General features: G+C 36.0%; 1 protein-coding gene and 1 long non-coding RNA gene across 2 annotated transcripts; both read left to right on the top strand.

Annotated features, from left to right (window-relative positions):
* Positions 1 to 171: 171 nt before the first annotated feature.
* On the top strand, positions 172 to 1082 carry LOC126550504 (uncharacterized). Its single transcript, XR_007604629.1, has 2 exons — positions 172 to 321; positions 436 to 1082. It is a non-coding gene; the product is annotated as an uncharacterized LOC126550504 (long non-coding RNA).
* Positions 1083 to 3349: 2267 nt separating this feature from the next.
* Positions 3350 to 21965, top strand: LOC114132694 (polycomb group protein Psc-like). Its single transcript, XM_050202264.1, has 9 exons — positions 3350 to 3923; positions 8939 to 9065; positions 12327 to 12423; positions 12504 to 12659; positions 17320 to 17380; positions 17501 to 17599; positions 18066 to 18146; positions 18258 to 20569; positions 21269 to 21965. Exons 2-9 carry the CDS (start codon positions 8954 to 8956, stop codon positions 21318 to 21320), a joined length of 2970 nt encoding a protein of 989 aa, XP_050058221.1. The 5' UTR covers positions 3350 to 3923; positions 8939 to 8953; the 3' UTR covers positions 21321 to 21965.
* Positions 21966 to 23188: the final 1223 nt, after the last annotated feature.

A 23188-nucleotide genomic window follows, 5' to 3' on the forward strand; every position in this document is an offset into this window, starting at 1 on the left:
GTTAGTTGAAGTAACTAAAATGGTGTGGTTATTTAAGAGTTTCACTAGATTGTTTAGTTGGATCTACTATACGTTTAGTTAATTTTGTTTAATCCCTGGATACCTGCTCGCGCCTTTCGCAGTCGCCAGTCTGTCTAGTGTCTACCGTAGTCCCTTCGAGTCCCATCACAACAACTAGTCACAAGCCGTCTGCCGACGTTAATCCGTAACCGTTAAACATTGTTACTCGTAAAATTGTATTGCTTTAAATTTCAATGGACGACTTCACTAAAAATATTTTATCCGAATGGGGATTTGAAGATATGATTGAAAAATTTAAAGGTAAGTTAATATTTTTTTTTATGCTTATTTTGTTATTAATTATAAATAATATAGTCAGGGCTTATACTATAATATGGACAGCATAATATAACTTAAAACACATTTTTATTATAGGTAAATATTTCAATCAAAACATAAACAGCTTAAGGAAACTGCTAAATCAATTACATCTCGTAAGAACTCTCCTTATACTTTAGCATTGAAACATCAACTTAGTTTGGCATACAGAGTTTTGTCATCAAATAATAATATTATTGATATGCAGTTTGGTCGTCAAATAACTCTTTCGGAAACTACAAGGCACGAGTATAGTAAAGTTGAATTTTTATGTTCTCCTTTTGAATTTTTTGGAAAATGCAATATTTGTTTCATGGGTTGATTTTAAAGGAACCACTTACAATAGCAATAATATGTCTGTTCTTATTAATTTCAGTGATAATCCAAATATTTTACCAATTTTTGGACTAATTTTATCTATATTTATTCAAACCAATAATATACCATTTTTTATTTGTAAGATTTATGAGAATAAATATTTTGATGAGCATTTCCAAGCATATAATGTGCAATTAACTGAAAAATTAATTTGTTGTTCAGTTGAACAATTATAGACTGTGTACATCCCACTGTTCATTGTGTCTTATCAAATGGTTTATCTTATATATCTTCATAAACATATGTAATACAAAAATTTTATGTATCTACTATCTACTATGTATAAAAAAACATTTCTTTATTAATAAATATTTTATTATTCTTAATGAATCTGTTTTTTTTTTTTTTTGAAATTTATGTTGTTTATATTTACAGGTCCTTGTACTTTCTTTTTCCTACTTCTTGATCACCCCAAAAATATTAGTAGGTAGTTTAAATTAAACTAGCTAATTGACTTGGAAAAATCTACTATATTTTTTAGCAATTTCAAACAAAAATGACTAGTAAATTTAACTAAAATTATAGTAATGACTATAAAAGGTTTAGTTATATTTACTATAAATGTCAAAAATAACAATAGTTGGTTTAACTAAATATTTAGTTAGAGAAATTGTCAACTGCATTGTTTAGTTGTTTCAGAAAATTGACTTGGTTAATTTGACTGATGCTATAGTAAGACTAATATATCTTTTGGTTGTATCAACTATATATTTACAATAGATTAATAGTTGACTTAACTAAATAATATTGTTAAAAAAATTAGCAACTATAAATTGTAGTCAAATTAACTATTAATCTTGCAACTATAACCGTTTGGTACTTGCAACTAAATGTTGGGCTATGCCATACGGAACTACATTTTATGGCTAGTGTACATATATTTTTAGTTAAACCAACTAATTATTTTTTTCCGTGCAAGTCCGTATTTGCAAATGCAATATGAATGCCTATAATAATTGATGTTTGATAAATTTAAAAGGCGTATAGATTAGATACTTATTATCAGATTTATATACCTATAACCATTATAATTTATTCATAAATAAATGCTTTGTTTAACCAAGTGCAGTTAATATAGATAAATTTCATATGCGTATATACATAATATTATAGGTACTCTAGTATAAAATTTAAAACATTGCAATAGGTTTGTCTATATATGCTGGTATCTATATACTATCTATTGTAGTATAGTGTATAATATACACAGACAAAAGGTGTAACTTTTTTTTAGACGCCATTATGTAGATGATAATATTATCTATGCATACGACTATAAAATTGTTTACAGTACCTAAATCTAATAGCGTTTTTGTGTAAACTAGGTATAATAAATATTGTTATACATAATAGCGTATCTTTTAAATAACAAGTATTATACTCAATATCATACATAGGTTCATAATTACTCATTGTTTAAATGTCCGTATGCATACGTTGCTTATAAGTTATAACTGTATGCAAATACGTAAGTACCTACCTATATTATATTATAAGATAAACGGACCTTAGATGTATATTATAATGTAACTGTTCTTGTAGAAAGTTCGGTAAATCTATACTGCAGTAAACGTCACGACGAGATAACCATATAACATGATATGGATATCCATGTATTATTTAGCGGACAGCGGTATTATAATATTATAAGTACGTGAAAAATAATAAATCACGATGATAAATAAAATAGACGATATTTTTCGTGTACCTATACACATATAATTTTACAATATATTATATTAAGTGCAGTATGAATAAGTCCATCCGTTATGTATATAACAATCATATTTTCATTGCATCATTCGCACTGCACATTATTACCTATATGCAGCGAATTTCCAATACAAATATACCTACCTACCTATCTATATACGATCGGAATTCGGAATTTTATTTAACGCGCGTGTATTCGACGTAACAAACACACGAAAAAAAGTAAAATAAAATAAAACCCCTATTACGATTCGATATATTGCGCCGTTCATTTTCCTCCTTCCACGCCATTAAATCCATCCCCGTCGCGCTCGCCCCATCGCGCGAGGGTGCAGACGACCGCCACCGCCGCCGCAGCGAGAGAGGAGCAGCAGCAGCAGCAGCAGCAGCAGTGGTGTACACGCGCGAGGGGGTGGATTTCGGCAAAGGGGTGAACCGACGACGGGGGTGTGTGGGAGAGACGAGCGCTAGATGAAAAATATCATCTCTTCGACGGCGGCGGTACACACGAAAAAAAGTATATACATAATAATGTTATCGTACGGACGCTCGGCGGCGGCGGCGACCAAACGCCGCGGCGGAGGGGTACGTCGCACACGCACGCACCGCACCCGTCGTCCGTATCCCCACCGCGAGCTGACGTCACGGCCGGCTTTACCATTGGGCACAGGCGTGGCGTCCGCGCCGCCGCCGCCCGCTCGTCCGTCCGGTGGAAAGGGGTTCGATAATGTACTCTACGCGTCCGACGGCGGCGGCGGCGGAGCGCGGGGGCGGGGTGACCCGACCACCGCCGCCGCCGCGGTCGTCGCCGTCGCCGTCGTCGTCGTCGTCGTGGTCGTCGTCGCCGCCGCCGGCAGCGGTCGCGCGCGTCGCCAGTCGCCGTTCGAGAGTCGAGAGCTGCTAACCGTCCGTGCACGTAGTGCGTTTCGTCGTCGCTCCGCCGCGAGTTTCACAGTACGCTCCTCTCGTAATAATTGTGCGTATATATATGTATGTATGTACGTAGTGTTGTTTTGTGCGCATGCGTGCCGAATAATAATCTGACGTCGCAGTGGAGTGTGTGCGTGCGGTGCGGTACCAGTGTAGTTTGTCGCGTGCGTGTGCGTCCGTACGTCTCCGCCGCCGCCGTCGTTCCTCCGTAGCGGTGTAGTGTACTGTATCGGTGCGTGTGTGAGCGCCGCGTAGCTTTTCGCGTGGTGGAAAGTGTAGTGTGCGCGCGCCCGCCACGTTGCCGCCGCCGCCGCCGCTTCGTCTACAGCACGTCCAGCCCGCCCGCCCGGCAACGTTGCAATGTCACGCCGTTGAACGCCACCGTCGTCGTCGTCGTGCGTGATAATAACATCGCGTACCTGCCTGCCTGCCCGCCTGCTTACGATATAATAATATTGTTGTTATTATATTTTAGCTTTGGCGATAATATTATTATATTTAATATTGTACACTATTGATAACAGGTAATATATTTTTCTTTTCTTTAACGACGATATTAAATAAAAACAATAATATTATATTATGTCTCGTTTTGTTCTGTACACCTAATAGTCGTATTGTTTTAGTATTTTATTGTGTACTTAAATGTCATGCGGTAGGTACGACCGTACTATATTATTATTATAATGCGTGTGTGTGTGCACGGCTCGTCTTATCAGTCGACCGGAATTCCGATCGACCGATTTAAGTGTCGTGCGTCGCCTCTCCCTCGACGACGTCAAAAACACCCTCCGGAACGAGCGTAGGGGGACTATTGTTGTAGTGTTTTTTTCACACTCGTTTTTCGTACATAGCGAGGAAACGAAACCCTTTTCGTTCGGGCGGGCAAGTATAATATCGTCTTTGTGTGGCCAAAGACCGTCCGCCCGAGTCGTCGTCGTTATCGATCGCGTTACGCCGCCCGGCGAATACAAATACACTGAGGAAAAAAAAGGTCGCTCGCACTTGTTGCTCTAGGAAGTCGTCGCACCCGGTGCCAGTCGTTCCGCGAGTGGGTGCTATGCGCAAGTGTACTGCGGGCGCCGCGTACGATCAATAACACGGCGGCCGAATTTTCCAGCGCGCGGGAAACTATGTACGGAGACTTGACGCGCCGGTTGGTAACACTGCTATTGCGCCGTTCGCGCTGTCGGCTCAAAAGCTGGAGACTTGATTCGGCGACCCGCGATGCAGCTGCAGGTGGAATTAGCGAAAGAGTTTGTATCCGTATTCTCGTGATGCATACGAAACGATTTTCCAAACGAATTCCATATTATTTTCCGTATAATATACACCTATACACGAGTGTGTTGAGCTTGGGGACTTGTTCGAGTACTATATACGTGTGTATTTCTTGTTAAGTCGTACGAGCCACGGGGGACGGATGGGTGCAGATACGAAAAATTCACGAACAGAAACGCGACCGGCAAACGAGAAAGAAGAAGAATGGATAACGTGAAAAAAAAACTGACGTTGTGGTTCCATGGGAACGACCGCCGTCATGGGTGTTGGTCACGGTTTACATTATTATTATATGTGTGTTATTATATACAATGCACCGCCGCCACAACACAGCAGTAGCCCAATCATCCCGATTGCGGAACGATGATAATAATACTACTACTATGTATTATTATTTAAAAGTAATTCAAAATACCGTCCCTCCGCAGCCGCGTGAACTCTGTCACAGCTGATGTCGGACGGTCAACGCACGCGCGTATACAAATCGTTTACGACGCCGGTCCCATGGTACCCTGATGTTAAAATCGCCGTGGAATTTTTTGAAAGTTTGCGCCGGGTGTGCCGGAGACGGCTAGCACATATTATTATAACACGATTGCGACTTGTATTTGGTTTTTTTTTTCAACCGCCAAAAACCGTTTGAGGTTATATTATAATATAGTAGACGGTCAACCCGACCGTGCTCGTTGTGTGTATACCGTGTGTAATTACTGTGCTATTTGTAAGTTTAACGGACCAAGACGCGCTACTCGGCGACTCGATTATATAGTCGTCTACGGCTACGGTGTGGGGGGCGGCGGCCGTCGATTAATAAGCCGACGATTGGAATACATTAATGACGCAATCCAGATCTATCTATCCGGTGGAAGTGGTAAAAGAAGGATAGGTATATATTAATATTGTTGTTTAATATATACGCGTATATCACACTCGGCTCTATATGTGTATTGCGCGCGCGTTGGCAACCGATAATAAATCGCACGTGGCGCTCCGAGTACATAAATCGACGTCGTCAACTCTCTCCCTCCGACCGTCATATTACTCGTATTTTATATGCGTAGACCGCACGCCACCGATATATTATATCGTTCCCGTGGGTTTCGTACATTATTATTGGTATGTGTTACGGTTATAAGTATATACACGACATTACACGTGAACGTATATTATTATTACCCCGTGTATATAAAAAATGTGTTCTTGTTAAGGACTGTGCTGCAGTCGCGGGAAACTGCAACAGGAGTTACTCGTCAGTTACAATATCAATACAAAACGTATACAATAATAATAATAATAGTAGGTACTTTGTAGACGTTTAGTACTGTACCCAAATGTGGAAGCCAATATAGGTGTGTGTAATAAATAACGTTTTTATTGCACCTACTTACACAGTTACACGTCTGTTGACATACTTATATATTATTAAAATTTGTACCTATAGCCATAATTTTCCGACCTTTTACATATAATGAACGCGGGACGTATTGTATATTGTATATGTTTTAATAGTGTGATCGAAGAACATATTATACTATATGTAGTTGCCAAAGTGGTTACATTCAATTAAGGTCACGGTATCCTCACAACTGATAATATATTAAATAATAATAATATAGAATTTCATACAGAAATCATAAACCGTAACCACAACCGCACACTAGGGCCATTATATATGGTAACTATAGTAGACACATTGATCACACTATATACTGTTTATATATATTATTTATATGTATTTTCCACGGTATAAACCTTATGGCCAGTGACTATCTGGTTACACTAAAACCTACTTTTTCCAAAAAATAATAAATACGATTTTAGTATAGTCATACATCCTCATGCACCCCGAATAATACTCGTCCTGCTCGCTTTATCGTCTTAATTACTGGTTAAGAAGTCCGCGAATATAATATATATGGTGCGTAGATAACGCGTTAACTCTTATCGATCTTTCGAGTCACTTGACGTCGCCCGCCGCAGGCCACTACCACACAGTGTCGCGGTGGTAGTGATGTTGACAATAACGGCGTGTGCGTTTAACGATGATTTATGTGCAGGCGGCGGGGGCGTTAGCGATTTTAGGTAAAACCGACTTTTCGGTGGGCTGCCACCCCCTTCGGTAATGCGATTAAATAAAAGGCTATATAATAATACTTTTACTCTGCGACCCTATACACTCGGCGCCGTCGTCGTCGGCGGGGCGTTAATCCAATTTTGTTTTGTTTTTGTTGCGCTGCAGTGTGGTGGCAGAGGTGAAGGAGGAGAACAAGAGAGGGCATCACACGAAGAGTTAATACTTTCTATGGTTTTTATCCCTCAAAAAAATGTAGTATAAACCTAGATGGGACCTAAATACCACGTAACTCTACAATTGATTTTATTTTGATGTTATTAAAGAAATTAAATTACCTATAGCACCTATACTTAATAGCTATCTATAAACTTGTCGATTATTATACCTACGTGTTTTTATTTTTTTTTTTATATACATATTATATTCTTATATCTTTACTAACTATTATATAATGTTTCGTTTCAAATAAATACGATAGCATGAACAATGCACATTTAATAAGTATTAAACTAATAACTATAATCTATATATATTCTATATTATACATTTTTACACTTCTTAGTTCTTATGATTATTGATTATGAATGTGTAATATACTTATATACCTAATTGAACGATATTTATTTTTCAATTAAGAATATACAAACTTATTATTTATGAATATATTATTAAAAAAAAATAATAATAACGCGCTTAAATACGTATATAACGTTTGAATTTATCGTTTATGTTTTTCTATTTATCTGTAATAATTTTGATAAATAGATATGTAATTGCTGCAATATGTTAGATGTATTAGAGGCTAGCGTACCTATCCTAAAAACCATCATATTTATACAATGACGAACAAGGGTTTTCGTTTTTAAGTAATAAAAATCTTCAAGATCCAAACGACATGTCAAAAGTAATTTTACTGGTTTCATTTATTCATTTTTTTTTTTTGTTCAATCGCATTAAAATGGTTTCCGGGCAAAAACCCGGAGATTAAAGGAGGAAATTTCAAACTCCGGATTGCGGTTTTTCAAGATCATTATAGTATAATAGGGTCTAATTGTATAAAATAAAAAGTTAAGGGGAAAATGCTAATACCTATATATATGTATATAATCTTTTTTTATTGGCGTTCATTTTTAAGAAAAAAGAAGATACATGATAAAAGAAAATATGTATTTTATTTTCTTAACGGTTTGTTAAACTATATATGTTTCTACAACCACCGCTACTTGTGTTTTTCACTATATATAGAACATCGTTTACACGTTTTAATGAAATGAATCATTGATCCCCCGTCGTGTTTGTCGCCTCGCCCCCAACCGTTACTTCGTTTCCCTGGGGTTTCGTGTGTACGTCTTTGTGTGTCTTACCACCACTCCGAGTACAAAGAGACCGGAAAATCTTCCGCATTATATTCAGACTGATTTTTTTTTTTTTATCAAAGCGTTTTCAGCAATTCATATTTCTGCGTAGTCTAAGACATGTTTAATGCATGACGCTTTTACAGCTAAAATAATGAACATTTGAAAACGGTTTGAATATACCTATACAGATTATATATTTATCATTATTCACATTTAGATACACACTAAAGACTAAAATTATAATTAATCAGAAAACAGCGCGTCTATAATTTAAAAAATACTTATAGCAGTTTTGTTTTAAAATTTTAAGTTGGTTGTTATACCTATGAATACATTAGGTACAATACATTTAATACGTATTAAAATAATTTATTTATGTATTATTGTATCATAAAGGGTTTTAAACTACATCATTACTTTTGTTTCATTTTTATATTTACAATTTACATTTGATTCTTATCTCGTGAATCGTATATTATTGTGTTATAACTTATAACTTAATAATACAATAAAGGTACCTACCAGTTTCTCCGTGTATAGGTACTTATTGTGACATTATAATGAATACTTATTATGATCTATATAGTGTCTATACTATCTTACAATAGATCGCGGGGATGAAACCTTCGTATAACTGATAAACCTTAGCATATATATCTACCTATGCCTTAGATTAATTTTAAAAGTCATCCTCAAAAATATTATATAAGTTTTATGAATGATTTGTTTGGGCGTATAATAGAAGTTATACAGTCACGAACTCACGAACGTGCGTCAAATTTGTTTAACAAAAATATTTATTCAGTTTTTTTATCTTCCCTTACAGAGAGTGACAGTCATCATGAAAGAAACACATCGGACCCTGGTGAAAAACCTGAACCCGCATTTGGTATGTGTCCTATGCGCTGGCTACTATATCGACCCTACAACAATTGTCGAGTGCCTTCATTCATGTAAGTATTTTTTTTCTTCTCTATATATATTAACTATATGGTCCTCCAAATGGAGCTTACAACTTGTAAATCATTCTCGGATCTTTTATATTTTAGATACCCACCACTACTAAGTGCGTATCTTTATACTTATTTATACATACATTATACAATAATAAAATGCACCGGATTATGACAAAAAGGGTTAACAAATTTATGCGTACACATATATGAGATTTAATGCACGTGGAGAGCTTGGCATGCCCGGAAGGCGCGTGTTCATGAAATATTAGTTTGTGTGTGTGGTGCGGGCGTACGTGTGTGTTGGAATAGCTCAGTCACTAATTGCCGACGATTAGCGAGGGCGGCGTCCTCGACATTACTATACGTATACGTGAGAAACGTATGTGAAAATAATGGGTCAAACGCAAGCAAATGCACTGACATTTGTCGAGATTGGCTTTATTTTATTACGCGATTCATAAAATATATTTTTTGCGAGTGATCCCTTTCTGTGTATAAGAAAAACCAAGTGGGTGTACATTATCTATATTTTTTAGTTTTTATTACGGAGTGTATCGATCATTTGTTATTATATAACAATTCGTTTTTGTAATAAAACAATTGCTTTACAAAAAGAATACGATAAATGACTGCAGTTCATATCTCGCGTCTTGCATTTTCTAACTCTTTTAATACAATTTATTGGCTTTTAATATTATGTTTGTGACAAATTAACACTGCGTGTATATAGTATATGCATTTTAAACGGTTTTTACAGTGCTAATTTAAATATATTTGTATACAATATATACATAAACACGACTCTCTCCGTACACTCGTCATTCTTAATACTCGTATTGTACAATATACACACAACTTTAGCGATTTCTATACTTGAACTGTTTCAAAAACAAAACAAAAAACATGCCACGACGATATTCACGACTAAGGTCAAATTCATGCAGTGCATAAATTAATTTCATTGTTGGTGCCTGTATTCTACCTGTACCGAGTAATTGTATTCAACACAAACGTACCGATATAATGTATGGTTTTTGATAACACCATATTCGTACTTACGTGTTTATTTGGAACGATATACAAAGTTATATTATGAGTTGGTAAAGTCGGTTTTTGTTTTCATACAACGATGCAAATAAGGTTAACTTTGTGTATTCAATTCGAAATTGCAACGTAACCTGATCAAAATTTTGTTCATAACGTACGGGTAGCCGAACGCGTGGGAAGGGGATAAGTATAAATGAAAATAGTCGAGGAGCAGTAATAAGTACAACAAAATTGTTGTATTAATATTTAATTCTACCTCGCCGAGGACGTTGCGCTGCAAAGCGTAATATGCCTATAATGTTTGCGGCTGTTGCTAATGATCGCGCGTTGCGTTGTTAGGTAACTGCAGGTGGAAAAAATAGAGGAAGATATTTCGGAATCTGTCGTTTTTTCAATTGATAGTACCCCGCCAAGGTCATATGCCCACGGTCCAACGATCTTCCGATCGTTCAACTATAGTGTTGATATATTATATGTATATAGTTTCTGTTTAGAGTATACGTTTATCGCTCTATACTACATTTTATATCCTTCATTAATTAATTATGGTTTTCTAGTGCGTACCCGGTCACAAATATCACACTCGTAATTTATTAATCCGACAGTTATGATTCTGTAGTATGGGATGTTATACCTATATGTAACGACATAATATTATTCTATACACACGCTGCGCCGGAACATACCACAGACATACTATACAAAATATATGATAACGACGTCATCATCGTGTTATCGATGTCTAATTATTTCTGCAGTAATCCACAATTATGTGCTGTATTGCTATAGGTTATCTGCTGTGTAATGTGCGCAGTACCCGCGAATCTAATCTTATTTAGTTATCGTGTGTGCAGACGTTGATCGCTGCGAGCATTATAATAATATTATATACTACTCAAAAAAAAAAAAAAAAATCCAATACAGGTTTGCAAGTTTTTGGGGGAGAGGGTTTGAAAAAACCTAGCGCGGGAAGTAAACAAGTTGGACGAGACATACAGCACCTACAGTTATGACTTGCGAAGGTGTTTTTGCACACAAGGTTACGTAACTAGCCGAATGTGCGTCGGTATAACTGTATAAGGTTTTAGGTGTCCGGATTGCAGATTGTTATAAGGCAAAAATATATGATTTTCAAAATATTTCCCTCATAAACACCCTGTATAATTTATTAATGTATTTCCCATGTTCGTGACGGAACGATAGCCGCGTGCTATATACGATGTGATCACATGAACTGCGGAGCGTGACGATAGTTTACAACATTTTTCATTATGGGTACCTATGTATATGTATACAGTGGTACAATTGTAATTTGCTCTTCTCGACGTATCGATGTCGCCGTCGTACTCGGAATCCCGCAGGATCGTGTCTCGTATCATCTGAACTTTTCTGCTGCAGTGCTGCAAGTCCGTAATAAAATCGTAATTCAATAACCGTGACAGGTGACAAACAGTTGTTTGAGCTTGTTTTAATTATTACGTTATATAAGTTAAATTTCTCGTTTCGAACGATCTCGTCATCGACAACCGCGCGCGTGTTCTACGCAGTATACTCAAATATCGTGATGAATAGTATATAATTCATAGTACATCACCGTGGCTATATAAAATATCTTCACGAATCAGGTCTCCGTCAATCGTGAATTTAATTTTGCATCCATACATTCCGCGATGACTTATATTTTGATCCACGACCAGGGGTTGCGGGAAAACGACGAGTCTAATCACAATATAAGGGTAGGTTATTTACATATAATTCACGACGTTTTGCCGATAAGCTTACTGCCTTACTATATTATCACGTCGGGTTATGCGATACTCGGGGTTATGTGCACTAATTATTATTGGTGATGATAATTACTCGAGTATATTATCGTGTGTTAACGCGAGTGGGTGTGTTGTGTTTTCTTTATCGCACACGACGACGGTATTGCCGGGAGGGCTTGCAAGCCGGTTTCCAGCGGTACCTTTTAGTATGATTATAATATACGCACGAGGGTGTTCCGTACACGACGCATATTAAACATTATAAATAGACGTTGCTCGCTATACACATAATATAATATACGAACGATGACTATAAATAACGCTCTGTATTACCGTCAGATTTTCGTTATTATTGTTGTTACCGCGGTTATGAACGTTATTATTACCTCAAAATATTATTAGTAAAATCATACTCATGTACTTACGTGTATTTGTTTTTACACAGTTTGCCGGTCCTGCATTGTCAAGTACTTGGAGACCAGTCGGTTTTGTCCGATATGCGATGTGCAACTGCACAAGACTCGGCCGCTGTTGAGCATCAGGTATGAAACTTTATTATAATATTATCTAACTTTGACCGTTGTATAATATTATGACGTATTAATCTCTTCGGCGTTTGCAGACGGGACAAGATATTGGAACGACTCGTGTACAAAATCGTGCCCGGGCTACATGCCAAAGAGATGGCCCGCAGGGCCTTGCCGAACACTGAATTGTATCTATCACCGGACGATCTCATCAGTCTCGTATTGCAGTACCATGTCGAAGACACGGCGAGGTAAATATATTTTTCGTACAATATCTATTATTTTAGGAGATATTATTGAAAACAAAAACTAATCGATGTGATAGAAATACGACTATTATACCACAGCGATCATATAATACCATCATGTTTATACCATATAAAATTTCGTAGAAATTGATTTTTTAAACCTCTAACCGTGTTATGTTTATTTGAGTTTTCAATAAATTATTGACGACCACGTCGAACAGCCCGAGATTAGAAACAATACGCTTTAACATTATTTTGGTAGTAATTTTTCGTTTCTAATAATTGTGTAGAAAAAAAACATTTTGATTGGTTTGTATACAAAATGTAATATAATAATATGTCATGCGTGTATTAAATCCAATTGATCCAGTCACTGATACTAGTCCAAAGCCAATAATCGGGTATGAATAAAGTATAGAAATGACCCAGAGGCATGACTGGGGTTGGTCTGATCATTTGACGTCTGTCAAAAACAATAAAAAATGTGGTCCAAGACATATGCTCCGACAGATACGTATGACTGCTGTGAAAAATAACGATTACCGCCCACGTCCGTCCGTCGTTAGTGCGGGAGGACTTTCACCGCGACGCGGTTTTTGTGGTGCAGTTATAATTAAACATATTATTACATTATGCGGAATTATGCACATCTTGTGTACTCTAGTATAGACAGATTGCGGCGCTTGCGTAACTCAAATGGTCGCGATTTTGCAATATAGGTAGCTTAACTTAAAACAACCATTTTCATCAATTACTTTGGATCAAATAAAAATTATCACCCCGGTTAGAATATAGGTAATATATACATTTTTATCCAGAAATCATCATTTTGAGGAGAACATTTAGAAATTATATGTATAACGATACATCATTATAATGGTTGTTTTTATTTTTATCAAGTGCGGTCAATTGTCAATATTTTGAGTGTCCACATTAATTTTTAACGAACTTTTTAATTGTTTATTTAATTCTGTACGATTTATCATGAAAATATTATGCGATAGTATATCGGCAAATAATTATTGTATAAAGACAATAGACATACAATAATACAATTTAACGTAATCCATCTAGTTTTTACGATAACGTAAAGAAAATCGAGAATATACCTACGCGTGTTGAATCTATATCTATATAGTGGTAAAGTACAAGTATGTACGATCAAATCAAATAGGTATATTTCTTGTATTTTCTTAGATCTTTCTTAATATTTAATTTCCTATTTATTTGACAATTAAGGATATTATAGTTATTATTTTAACTTCAAGTTTCGTAGTCAAAAAAGAATTTTCGATAAAAATGCTCAGTAAATACTTTCGTTCACATTGCTGTAATGCTATTAAATAAAAAATGCATTAACTTCGAAAAATTACGCCATTAGAATTAAAATTCAAATAACATACATACCTACATCATATAAATATATATTTATATATTTATTGATAATATGTATTATACCATATTGATATTCATCACGGTATTCTTCTATCACGTAATACCTACGCAGTCATGGCCCATCACTATATTGATCATGGAATAAATTATGGTTGCGGCCAGTAACGTGTGGCTGGTTTTTGTTTCGAGCAGGGTGTTATCTAACGCTGATCACGGGCACTGGACTCACGAGAGGATTCACCCCTTCGTATATAGCCTAATCCCAATCAGTTAATTTAAACATAGTTTTATTAAACTTGTGTGAGCTACGGATAAATTATAGACAGTTACTAACTTATATTTGATACTTTTGTTGTACATTTCGATTATTATTTTAAACTTCTGTTCCATACAGTTATTAAAAGTCGAGTTGATTTGTATTATTCGTATTATGTTGAAAAAGTATTTTCGTATTGAATCGATTGTTGCTATAAAAAAAAACGCGGGACCAGGAGACATTATATATTTTTTTTTAATTGCTCTCATTATTTTGGTTTTTGATCGACGGATGCTGCCCGATTAAAAGTAAAAAACAAAAAAAAATACCAAAGCATAATTAATTTGTGACGATTTTTGTATTTTGAAGACAACGTTAGCGTTTCTGAAACTGAATATTGATAAACATAAACAAAAACAACAATAACAAAAAAGACGAAAAATGATTGAAAAAAAAAAAATAAAAAAAAAACATATTAGTAAAGGGTCCTTTATACTCGTCCGTACTGTGACCGCAAAGTATAGGAAATACAAAGGAGGGGAAAAAACGTACGCAAACCGCGTGCACTGTCAAACGGAGCGTGTCATGAGTGAATCGGTGCCCACAACAAACCTCGTATATACGTACATAATATCTATAATAAACATAATTTACAACAATAAACGGTTTTCTCGCGCTGGTCGAGGGTCAAGTGGCGCGTGACTTGTATATAACGTTGTTTATGCTTTTTTCCTGCAGTTCGTGCAATAATAACAAGGGTGTCCATAATTTCCGCGCGTCGATATTTCAATTTGCGTTCGTATTGAAAATTGAAATGGAAAACTACAACATCCCACACAATTATACAGCTGTGATTGTCGTTCGATCGGATGCTGTTTTTTTAAACGTTTTTTTTTCTTCGGATATATAGGTCAAGACGATTTTCGGTGCCTCGGGATTATGAATTGACAGTTATAATTCAACAATGTTATTATGACCTTTTAAAATAATAGTGCATATGTTATGAGCAAATTTGACTATCGATCACCATACATTATGCATAATAGATAATAATTAATAACAATTTACAGATTGTAGTCTGAGCGCGCGGACGTTAACCTTACTCCGATATATAAGTACCTATAAATTACCGACCCGGGAAATACGTAGGTGTAGACTTGAAATCTTGAACATAAAATATATTTCGAATTCGCAGTTGGGGTTTTCTATAATACGCAACGCGCAAGTATTGTTCGCTAAATGTCACTGCCCGGTTAATCGTTGAAGTTTTTATTTGTTACGCTTCGGCTACTGTCTACATGGAATCTCGAATGAGACACGTACTCGGTGTATTGAGGTCGTCGCGTCTAGTGCGGTGGCCGCCGATAGCCCAAAACTATATAATCGTTGACATCTCGCTGTATGGAAATTATTTAGGACGAACATTTTATATGGTTTGATGGAATTTTAAAGGTTGTCTTAGTCCACGCGTTTAGGTGCAAATAGAACGTGATAAGTTTTGGTGGTTGGCCAGATTAAAAAGCTGAAATACGCAATAACTGGCCCATTACCAAACGTACCGTTGTATTATGGTCTGTAAATTGTTGATTTTGTTTTAAATCCGTCAATCGAATAATTTAAAGCGTAAAAACGACTATGCGTATATACTCCCGCGAATAAAAAATAATATTTATATTTATAGTTATAGTATGATTAAAAACATAAAACTTATTGGATATCCAGTAAATAGTTGACCAAATATTGTATAAATATTTTTTTTTAATACTACCTACTAAGGAAGTGAGGTAAATACCTACCTACCTAACTAAAATGTAGTCAACTATTTACTAAATGCGCTTTATTTATGGTAAATATCTTTTTTATTTTTTTATTTCTTATCAAACTCATCTTATCTAGTGTGAATGAGTTTGTGTATCGACACTTAATTTAAACTTTTAATCCCATCAGAGCATTTTCGTGTTAGATTTTGATTTAAAAATGTGAAAGAAGTATAATGGACAGCAGTGCCTGTAGTGGTATTAAACTGATACGGATATGTGCGTTTTGATTAAAAGTCTTCCAACCCTCTGGGAGCTGTTTTTAAAAAATCGAACCCATCGCCCCTCTGATGACGATGTCAGCAATTTATGTGCTGAGGGGTTACTGTGCATGTATAAAAATATATATATATATATAATATTCTGGATGAAACATATTGGGCTTACGTTATTAAACAAATATGTATTTATTCCGAGTGGAACGTTGTGCGTCCGTTATAGTGATGATAAACGATAAACGTTTGTAATTTATCGGGTCCAGAACAGTAGTCTAGTTTATTTTGATTCTAGGGGCAGTTTAGATTAATACCTAAATCTATGTACCCATGTATTTACGTTTTTATTAACTACAATTTTATCCCTTTAAGCTATGCAATTATACTTATACGTTTTATTATTATTTACAATTTATGCTCAGTCCGAACTGTGTTACCTAAATATTTGTGTATTAATATAAGAAATTCAAAGAATGATATTTGTAGGTACATAACGTCATTATTGAATGTTATATGTTGTTTTACTTTTCTTTGATCAGACCGGTTGGATGGTGAGTAGCATCATAGTAATTTATACATATTGTCACGCCTCGATAAATAACGTTGTAATTTCATGTTTATTTACTACTTGTTTGGTTAAATTAAAACTAATCTGCTATAGGTGTTAATACAAAATAGTAACGCGGTTGGTACACACAAGTTATTTTTGATAAGGAAAATAAAAAGTTCGTTCGTGCGTAAAAAACCGGAAATGTAATAAATGTAGTGGTCGCGGGCAGTCAACTGAAATCTTCAACCCCAGTCTTGTTATTGATAAGCCTGTGGGTTTTTGAAGTATATAGTAATCGTCCTAAACCCCCAAGGAATAAATGGCTGGTCGTTTGTAACATCAAAATTACAGGTTTCGACCCTCGACACGTCTTGTTTTCAAACTAAAAACAAATCCATTTTCATTTTTATCTTATTTATTTTTTTTACAGTTCCCAAACCGTAGATGTTGAACAGAACGAGACCAGTAATCCAGTGACCCAAGATTTAAAGGTGAATAAATTGGGTTGTAATGTAGTGCCATTATTGGGGGTCGTGATTTATATTCTGTTGTATATTGGTTTTTTTTACTTTTGTCTAATGAGTTGAATACAATTTGTTTTTATTTGGCAGGATGCTCATAAAAAATTCCTCAAATGTCCTGCTGCGGTTACTGTGGAACACCTTAAGAAGTTTTTAATACTGAAATATAATTTAACAGACCAACACCAGGTAATAGATTTATAAATATTAAGAATGTTTTTATTATGTAAGGATTATTAAGATGTAAATTAAGAGTAATTGGTCTACATTATACACTACTCCCTCTACTCCCTTAGTATTTTTAATTATAAATATGAACATTATAATGTGTTTAATTAAGTTAAATTATATAGTATCAACAATTTTGAATTTTCCGTGAAATAATTATAATAAATATCTCGTTATAAAAATAACTCAACAAAATAATAACGTGTATGGAATCATTTGAGCTAACAACAAATAATTAATTTTCCTAATTTATTACCCAAATTTATTTGAAAATATATATTTTTATAGTTTTAGTTTAATTAGACTATGTTTATATTGCTTTTGTAGACAAATTCATGTAAATCAAGTCTTGTGTTTATAAACAAATTAATAAGTTAACTTATTAATAAAAGATGTATTATTGAAACATGATTAATTTGCGTTACAGGTGGAAATTTTTCATGCTTCGGAAAATTTATCCGATGATTTATCCTTAATAGACATTGCCTACTGCTTTGAATGGAAACAGGTAATAAAACATTTACAATTTGTATTTATTCATAATATTATCTAGTTTTCCGACTTATGTCGGTTTAGTTTTTGAATATTAAGATTCCAAAGTCTCATTAATTATTTCCAGACCTCACCGATGGAATTATGTTTCCAAATCCTAGAAAAATCTACTATTGCTGTTCCAATTACAGAAGAAGTAGAGTTGGTTGAGGATGTTGATATGGAAGAAGATTCTCATAGTGTAGCCTCTTCTTCTTTACCATTTTTGTCATCCAAAAGTATTTCTGAAAGCGACGATGCTTCAAACACAAGCTTGGATTCAAAGCCTTTATTTGAGAGACTGGAATCAGAAAAGATATACCGAAAGAGAAAGCGAGATCGCGTGATCTCTGATGAAGAACCAGAACCAAAGAAGAGCCTGTTTGACAGTCTCCTACAAAGTACAACAAATAATAACCAAAACGAGGATAAAGATTTCCAAGAATCTGATGAAGATTATTCCAAGTATGAACAAGATATCGAAGAGATCATCGAGGAAGACGACGATGATGACATAGGCCGTTTAAGGATATCGTCTAATATTTCTGAAGATGAAGTAAATAATGACGAAACGACTAGTCAAATGTTTGTCATCGATGAAGCTATTGAAGAAGCCCCCGAAGAAGAAAAATGTGAAAAAGTGGTGAAGGAAAAGCACTGGAAATCAGAAGGACGGAACAAGAGAAAGAGTAAGAAGGCAAAACACCATCATCACCACAAACGAAGACTGTCACAATCACCTCCTCCATCGGCTACCATCGTACACTCACCTGATAGAGATATAATGAAATTGAAGGTAAAACTGAATACATTGCCAGGGTATCGACACAAAGAAGATAAACATCACAGGCATTCCAAACACTACAACGGTAGCGCTTCGTCAGCATCTTCGATTGTGTCATCTCCTGGCAGATCGTCTTACAAAGAAGACGACTCTGTATTATCAGAACAATCTTGCGACAGTGTTGCTTTACCCAAAAAATCTCGGGAAGAAATTAAATTGCCAGATGAAAAGCAGCATGTCGGGGATGTTCGTAAATCTCAAATGTCTCGATCTTCTTCACAGGCCGTAGTCGAATCACCCAGGTGTGAGACTGTGGCTAAGGAACCACTGCAACAAGTACGAGCTGTACGAACTAAACAAAAACAACCGGCCGTAGAACAGCAATCTAACTCCGAATCATCGCACAAAATGATCATAATGCCTCCGTCATCAATCACGGTCAGCATTATTACAGCTGAAGAAAAGTTAAAAATGGAAAAGGACAAGACGCTCATGTTAACAGGTAATCATGACTATGAAAACAAACGACCATCGTTGGAAATTGTTCGTGTCAATGGCCCTCCTACTACGCCTCCAATAACCGTTGAAGTACCCAAATCCAGCCCCAAGCCTAAAGAACAGCACCATGAAGAACAACCCGCACCATCTAGGCCGAAGACCAAGAAGCCAGTGCCCGCGGTTATTCCTATAAAATCTGCTAAACCGTCGATAACCATCATACCTCAAAGTCGCAGTCCTACCAGCAACAATAACAACAACAACAACAATAACAATAACAGTAACGGTACAAAAGTCGAAGACATTAAGACAAGCGTGACGATTTCGTTGGAAAACGGATCCCACAACGACTCGGCGTTAGATTTGTCCGGAAAATCATCTAGGAAAGACGGAGGTCAACAGTATACCACAGTCAACAAAAACAATAATAACAACAATAACAACAAGGGATCATCATCGCATACAAACGGTAATGGAGGCCAATACGAGCCTCCAAGCATGCGGAACTTGATGACGCTTTCGGACACCGCGGTACACATTAGAAATATGATGTCTAATTCATCACCGTCGCCGACTGGTAAGGAACAACAACAGCAGCATCAGCAGCAACAAGACGCGAAAAAACGGTACAACAACCACCACCACAATAACAACAATAACAACCACAGCGGAAATGGATCGTGTTCTCCAAAACGTCTCAACGGAAACGTACCTCTCCGGATTCCCGTACCGCCGACTTCCGGTTCGTTCGCCAAAGCGTCCGCCGCCGCCGCCTCTCAGAACAAACCGGTAAAATCATCAGTGTCATCTCGCGCTTCCGACACGAAACCTAAACACGGGCCCCCTAACCAGGCCGTCCGACACATTCCAAACCCATCGGTGCTGTTGTTCCGGCATCACCAACAGCACTTGGCGCAGTTTGCGGCCGCCGCAGCCAATGCCGCAGCCGCCAACAACAACAAAAGACCAAACCCACCGGCGCCAGCACCATCCCGGATACCACCGCACCCGATGCCGGCCGCCATACCACTGCACACAATCAGGAAAATGGAAAACCTGACCAAAAACATCGAGAAGGTCGCCGCGGGACTTTCGGTCAAGGCCAACGCGCTTTACAAGTAATTTTTTAAACCGTTTATATTTTATTTTCATTTTCATTTTTTCTTCTACGTCTTCCGCTATACTTTTTCTTGACCTTCCGATCAATAAAAGGCATCTCTCACTGTATTTTATACCACGTCACCATCATTTTATTTTTTCCCCCGACGTTTGGCGATAGACAAGAGACAACGGCGGATGATTCCTGAAATTCGTGTATTTTTTTTTAACGTGAGATTTTAATATTTTTTCTTTTTTTATCATTTTGTTCCGACAAAAATAATAACACTGTTATTAGCACATTCCTATATAATATAATATCGTAACGTTTCATAAGACGTGACTAGCCTGTTTACCGTACAAAGCAATGCGCGTGTATGTACGTACGTGTCCGCGTGTCTTGAGACGTTGTTGTCGAATCGATCTCAGTGCAAAATAATAATAATTCCGTTATTATTCGGTCGGATTGATTTTTCGGGCTAAAATACTTCTTTCGTTCCGTGACTAGTATTAAACGTAAGGTTGCTCACGAATATCACATTATGTCACTATTATACGAAAACTGTTTTCGTGTACGCCGAGTCTTTTATTATTGGAAAACAATAAAACCAATGCTTCGTTTATCGTCGGGGATGATGCCTTAAATATGTCTATATTTTTTAAAATGCTAAGTTCTATTATACCACGAGTATATTTCAATGGTGTGTAATATTTATTAGGCAAAATTTCATGGAGAACGGCGGACGCGCACGCTTAGAACTCCCGAGTTGAAGTACTATAAATGCTACTACGTTCAGTGGCAGTACCACCTACCGGTGAATTATTAGTTTTATATTTTTATTATTATATTACTATTATCTATTATTATTTTTATTATAATATTTTAAGTCTATTATAAACAAACTATGTTTTTTTCGTTGTCGGGCTAGACTGACAATGCGCCGGGCAAATTGCAATATCCATTGATGTTTATTATTTATTTATTTATTTATATTTATTAATTTATTTACTTATTATTATAATCCACTGCGTTGTTGAAGACAACCCGCATTATACTAATAAGAGGATGGTACAAATGTTTAAATAATATTTTATCAGGAGGGCTGGTGTGACCTCTTACACTGTAAATTTATATTATATATTTTATTGAGGTTTTATCGTTTAACTGTTAGATGTAGACTGATTGTAATTAAGAACATTTTTTTTATGTTGATTAAAACATAAAATTACTTTACCGATGTATATATTATGTACAAAAATTTTAGTTAAATTAATTAACTATTATTTTACTCGTATTATTTATAATACGTATAGACGGGTTAGATTAAATTGTAATGCATACTTATATTAAGTAATAATACTATTTGGATATATATGATGTATATTATATTATTACTGTAGCGATAATTTTAATAATATTATTTATATACTATTTTTAGTATTAAGTATACAATAGTAATGTATTGTTGTGTGTAAATAATATTAAATACAATTGATTTTCTTTGTTATTACGACACGTTGTTTATGTACATCGACGCAAACCTTTTTTCCGCTCATTGATACTTCCTATGATCTCAACCCTTAGAACCGCACTTACCTATCTTTATGTGAAACACGCAACGATATCACTTACGCCGCCGCCGCTGTGTCCGAAATGCTGCTGCCCTCGTATATGATGACATCACACGCAACCGTCACAAATGTCCGTGACTACGTTCCCAAGTCGAATGGACGGACAATAAATCGTAGTCTGCAGTTGATGAAATACACAGTTCCTCTTTATTATATATAGTCTTCGGGCAGTTGCGTATTTAGGGAGGTGGCGAGGGGCTCGGGCCCCGCTTGGTGATTGTTGTAAATTAACACAATAACATACCTCAATGTATGATTATGGTGTTATATCTGTTGAGCCCTTCCCTCGAGTGATTTCTGGCTACGCCACTGTCTTCACAGGTACAAGTGTTAAACCCACGCAGGCATAGCTTTTACCGCTGATCTCTTAGGTTTTTCAAGTAAGTAGAGTTTGAATTTATGCGTGCCACTGTCGTACACACTGCAGGCCAACAGAACAAATCGTTTGGAATCGCTTTCCTTTGTGGCAAACGTGTATATAATGAACGCACGCAGAAGTGAGTATGTATCGTGTGTGAATAGTGTTTTCGTTTTCATTTTTTGAGTTTAATGATTTTTGGGCGTAAAAAAATGTTTTGTACCGCTAAAAAATAAAATTGCAGAAAGATGCGTTGAAGACGGAAAACCTCCGACCCTATTGCAGTGGTTAACCTATAACAAACGATATGTCTCTAATTATCCAGGAAATATAATAAACTCTATATATTATAATATATATAGCACAGGTAAACGGGTTACGACGACGAATTACGATGTATAGTAGCTTTTGAAAAAAAACAACAAATGATATTAATGCGTACGACGCACTGCAATTCGACGTGTTAATATAATAAGACCGTTTTGACGAATTTCATTTCTGGGTCAAGCTGACAGTACTCGGAACACGCCTTTTTACGAATGAGCTTTAGGTTCAAACCGTCATAAAACGTATAACATTAATATCGTATACATTATATATATAGACACACGGTTTGTTTACGTTTGTCGAATATACGATGCACGCGAAA

Source organism: Aphis gossypii, chromosome 2, assembly GCF_020184175.1.
Source record: "Aphis gossypii isolate Hap1 chromosome 2, ASM2018417v2, whole genome shotgun sequence".
Taxonomy (NCBI): domain Eukaryota; kingdom Metazoa; phylum Arthropoda; class Insecta; order Hemiptera; family Aphididae; genus Aphis; species Aphis gossypii.

Bases quoted from the DNA above. Each gene is read 5' to 3' on its own strand.
- LOC114132694 (XM_050202264.1), top strand. From the start codon at position 8,954: ATGAAAGAAACACATCGGACCCTGGTGAAAAACCTGAACCCGCATTTG. The intron at 17,600-18,065 runs GTAATAGATTTA...TTTGCGTTACAG, and splicing joins ATTTAACAGACCAACACCAG to GTGGAAATTTTTCATGCTTC. The intron at 18,147-18,257 runs GTAATAAAACAT...AATTATTTCCAG, and splicing joins ACTGCTTTGAATGGAAACAG to ACCTCACCGATGGAATTATG.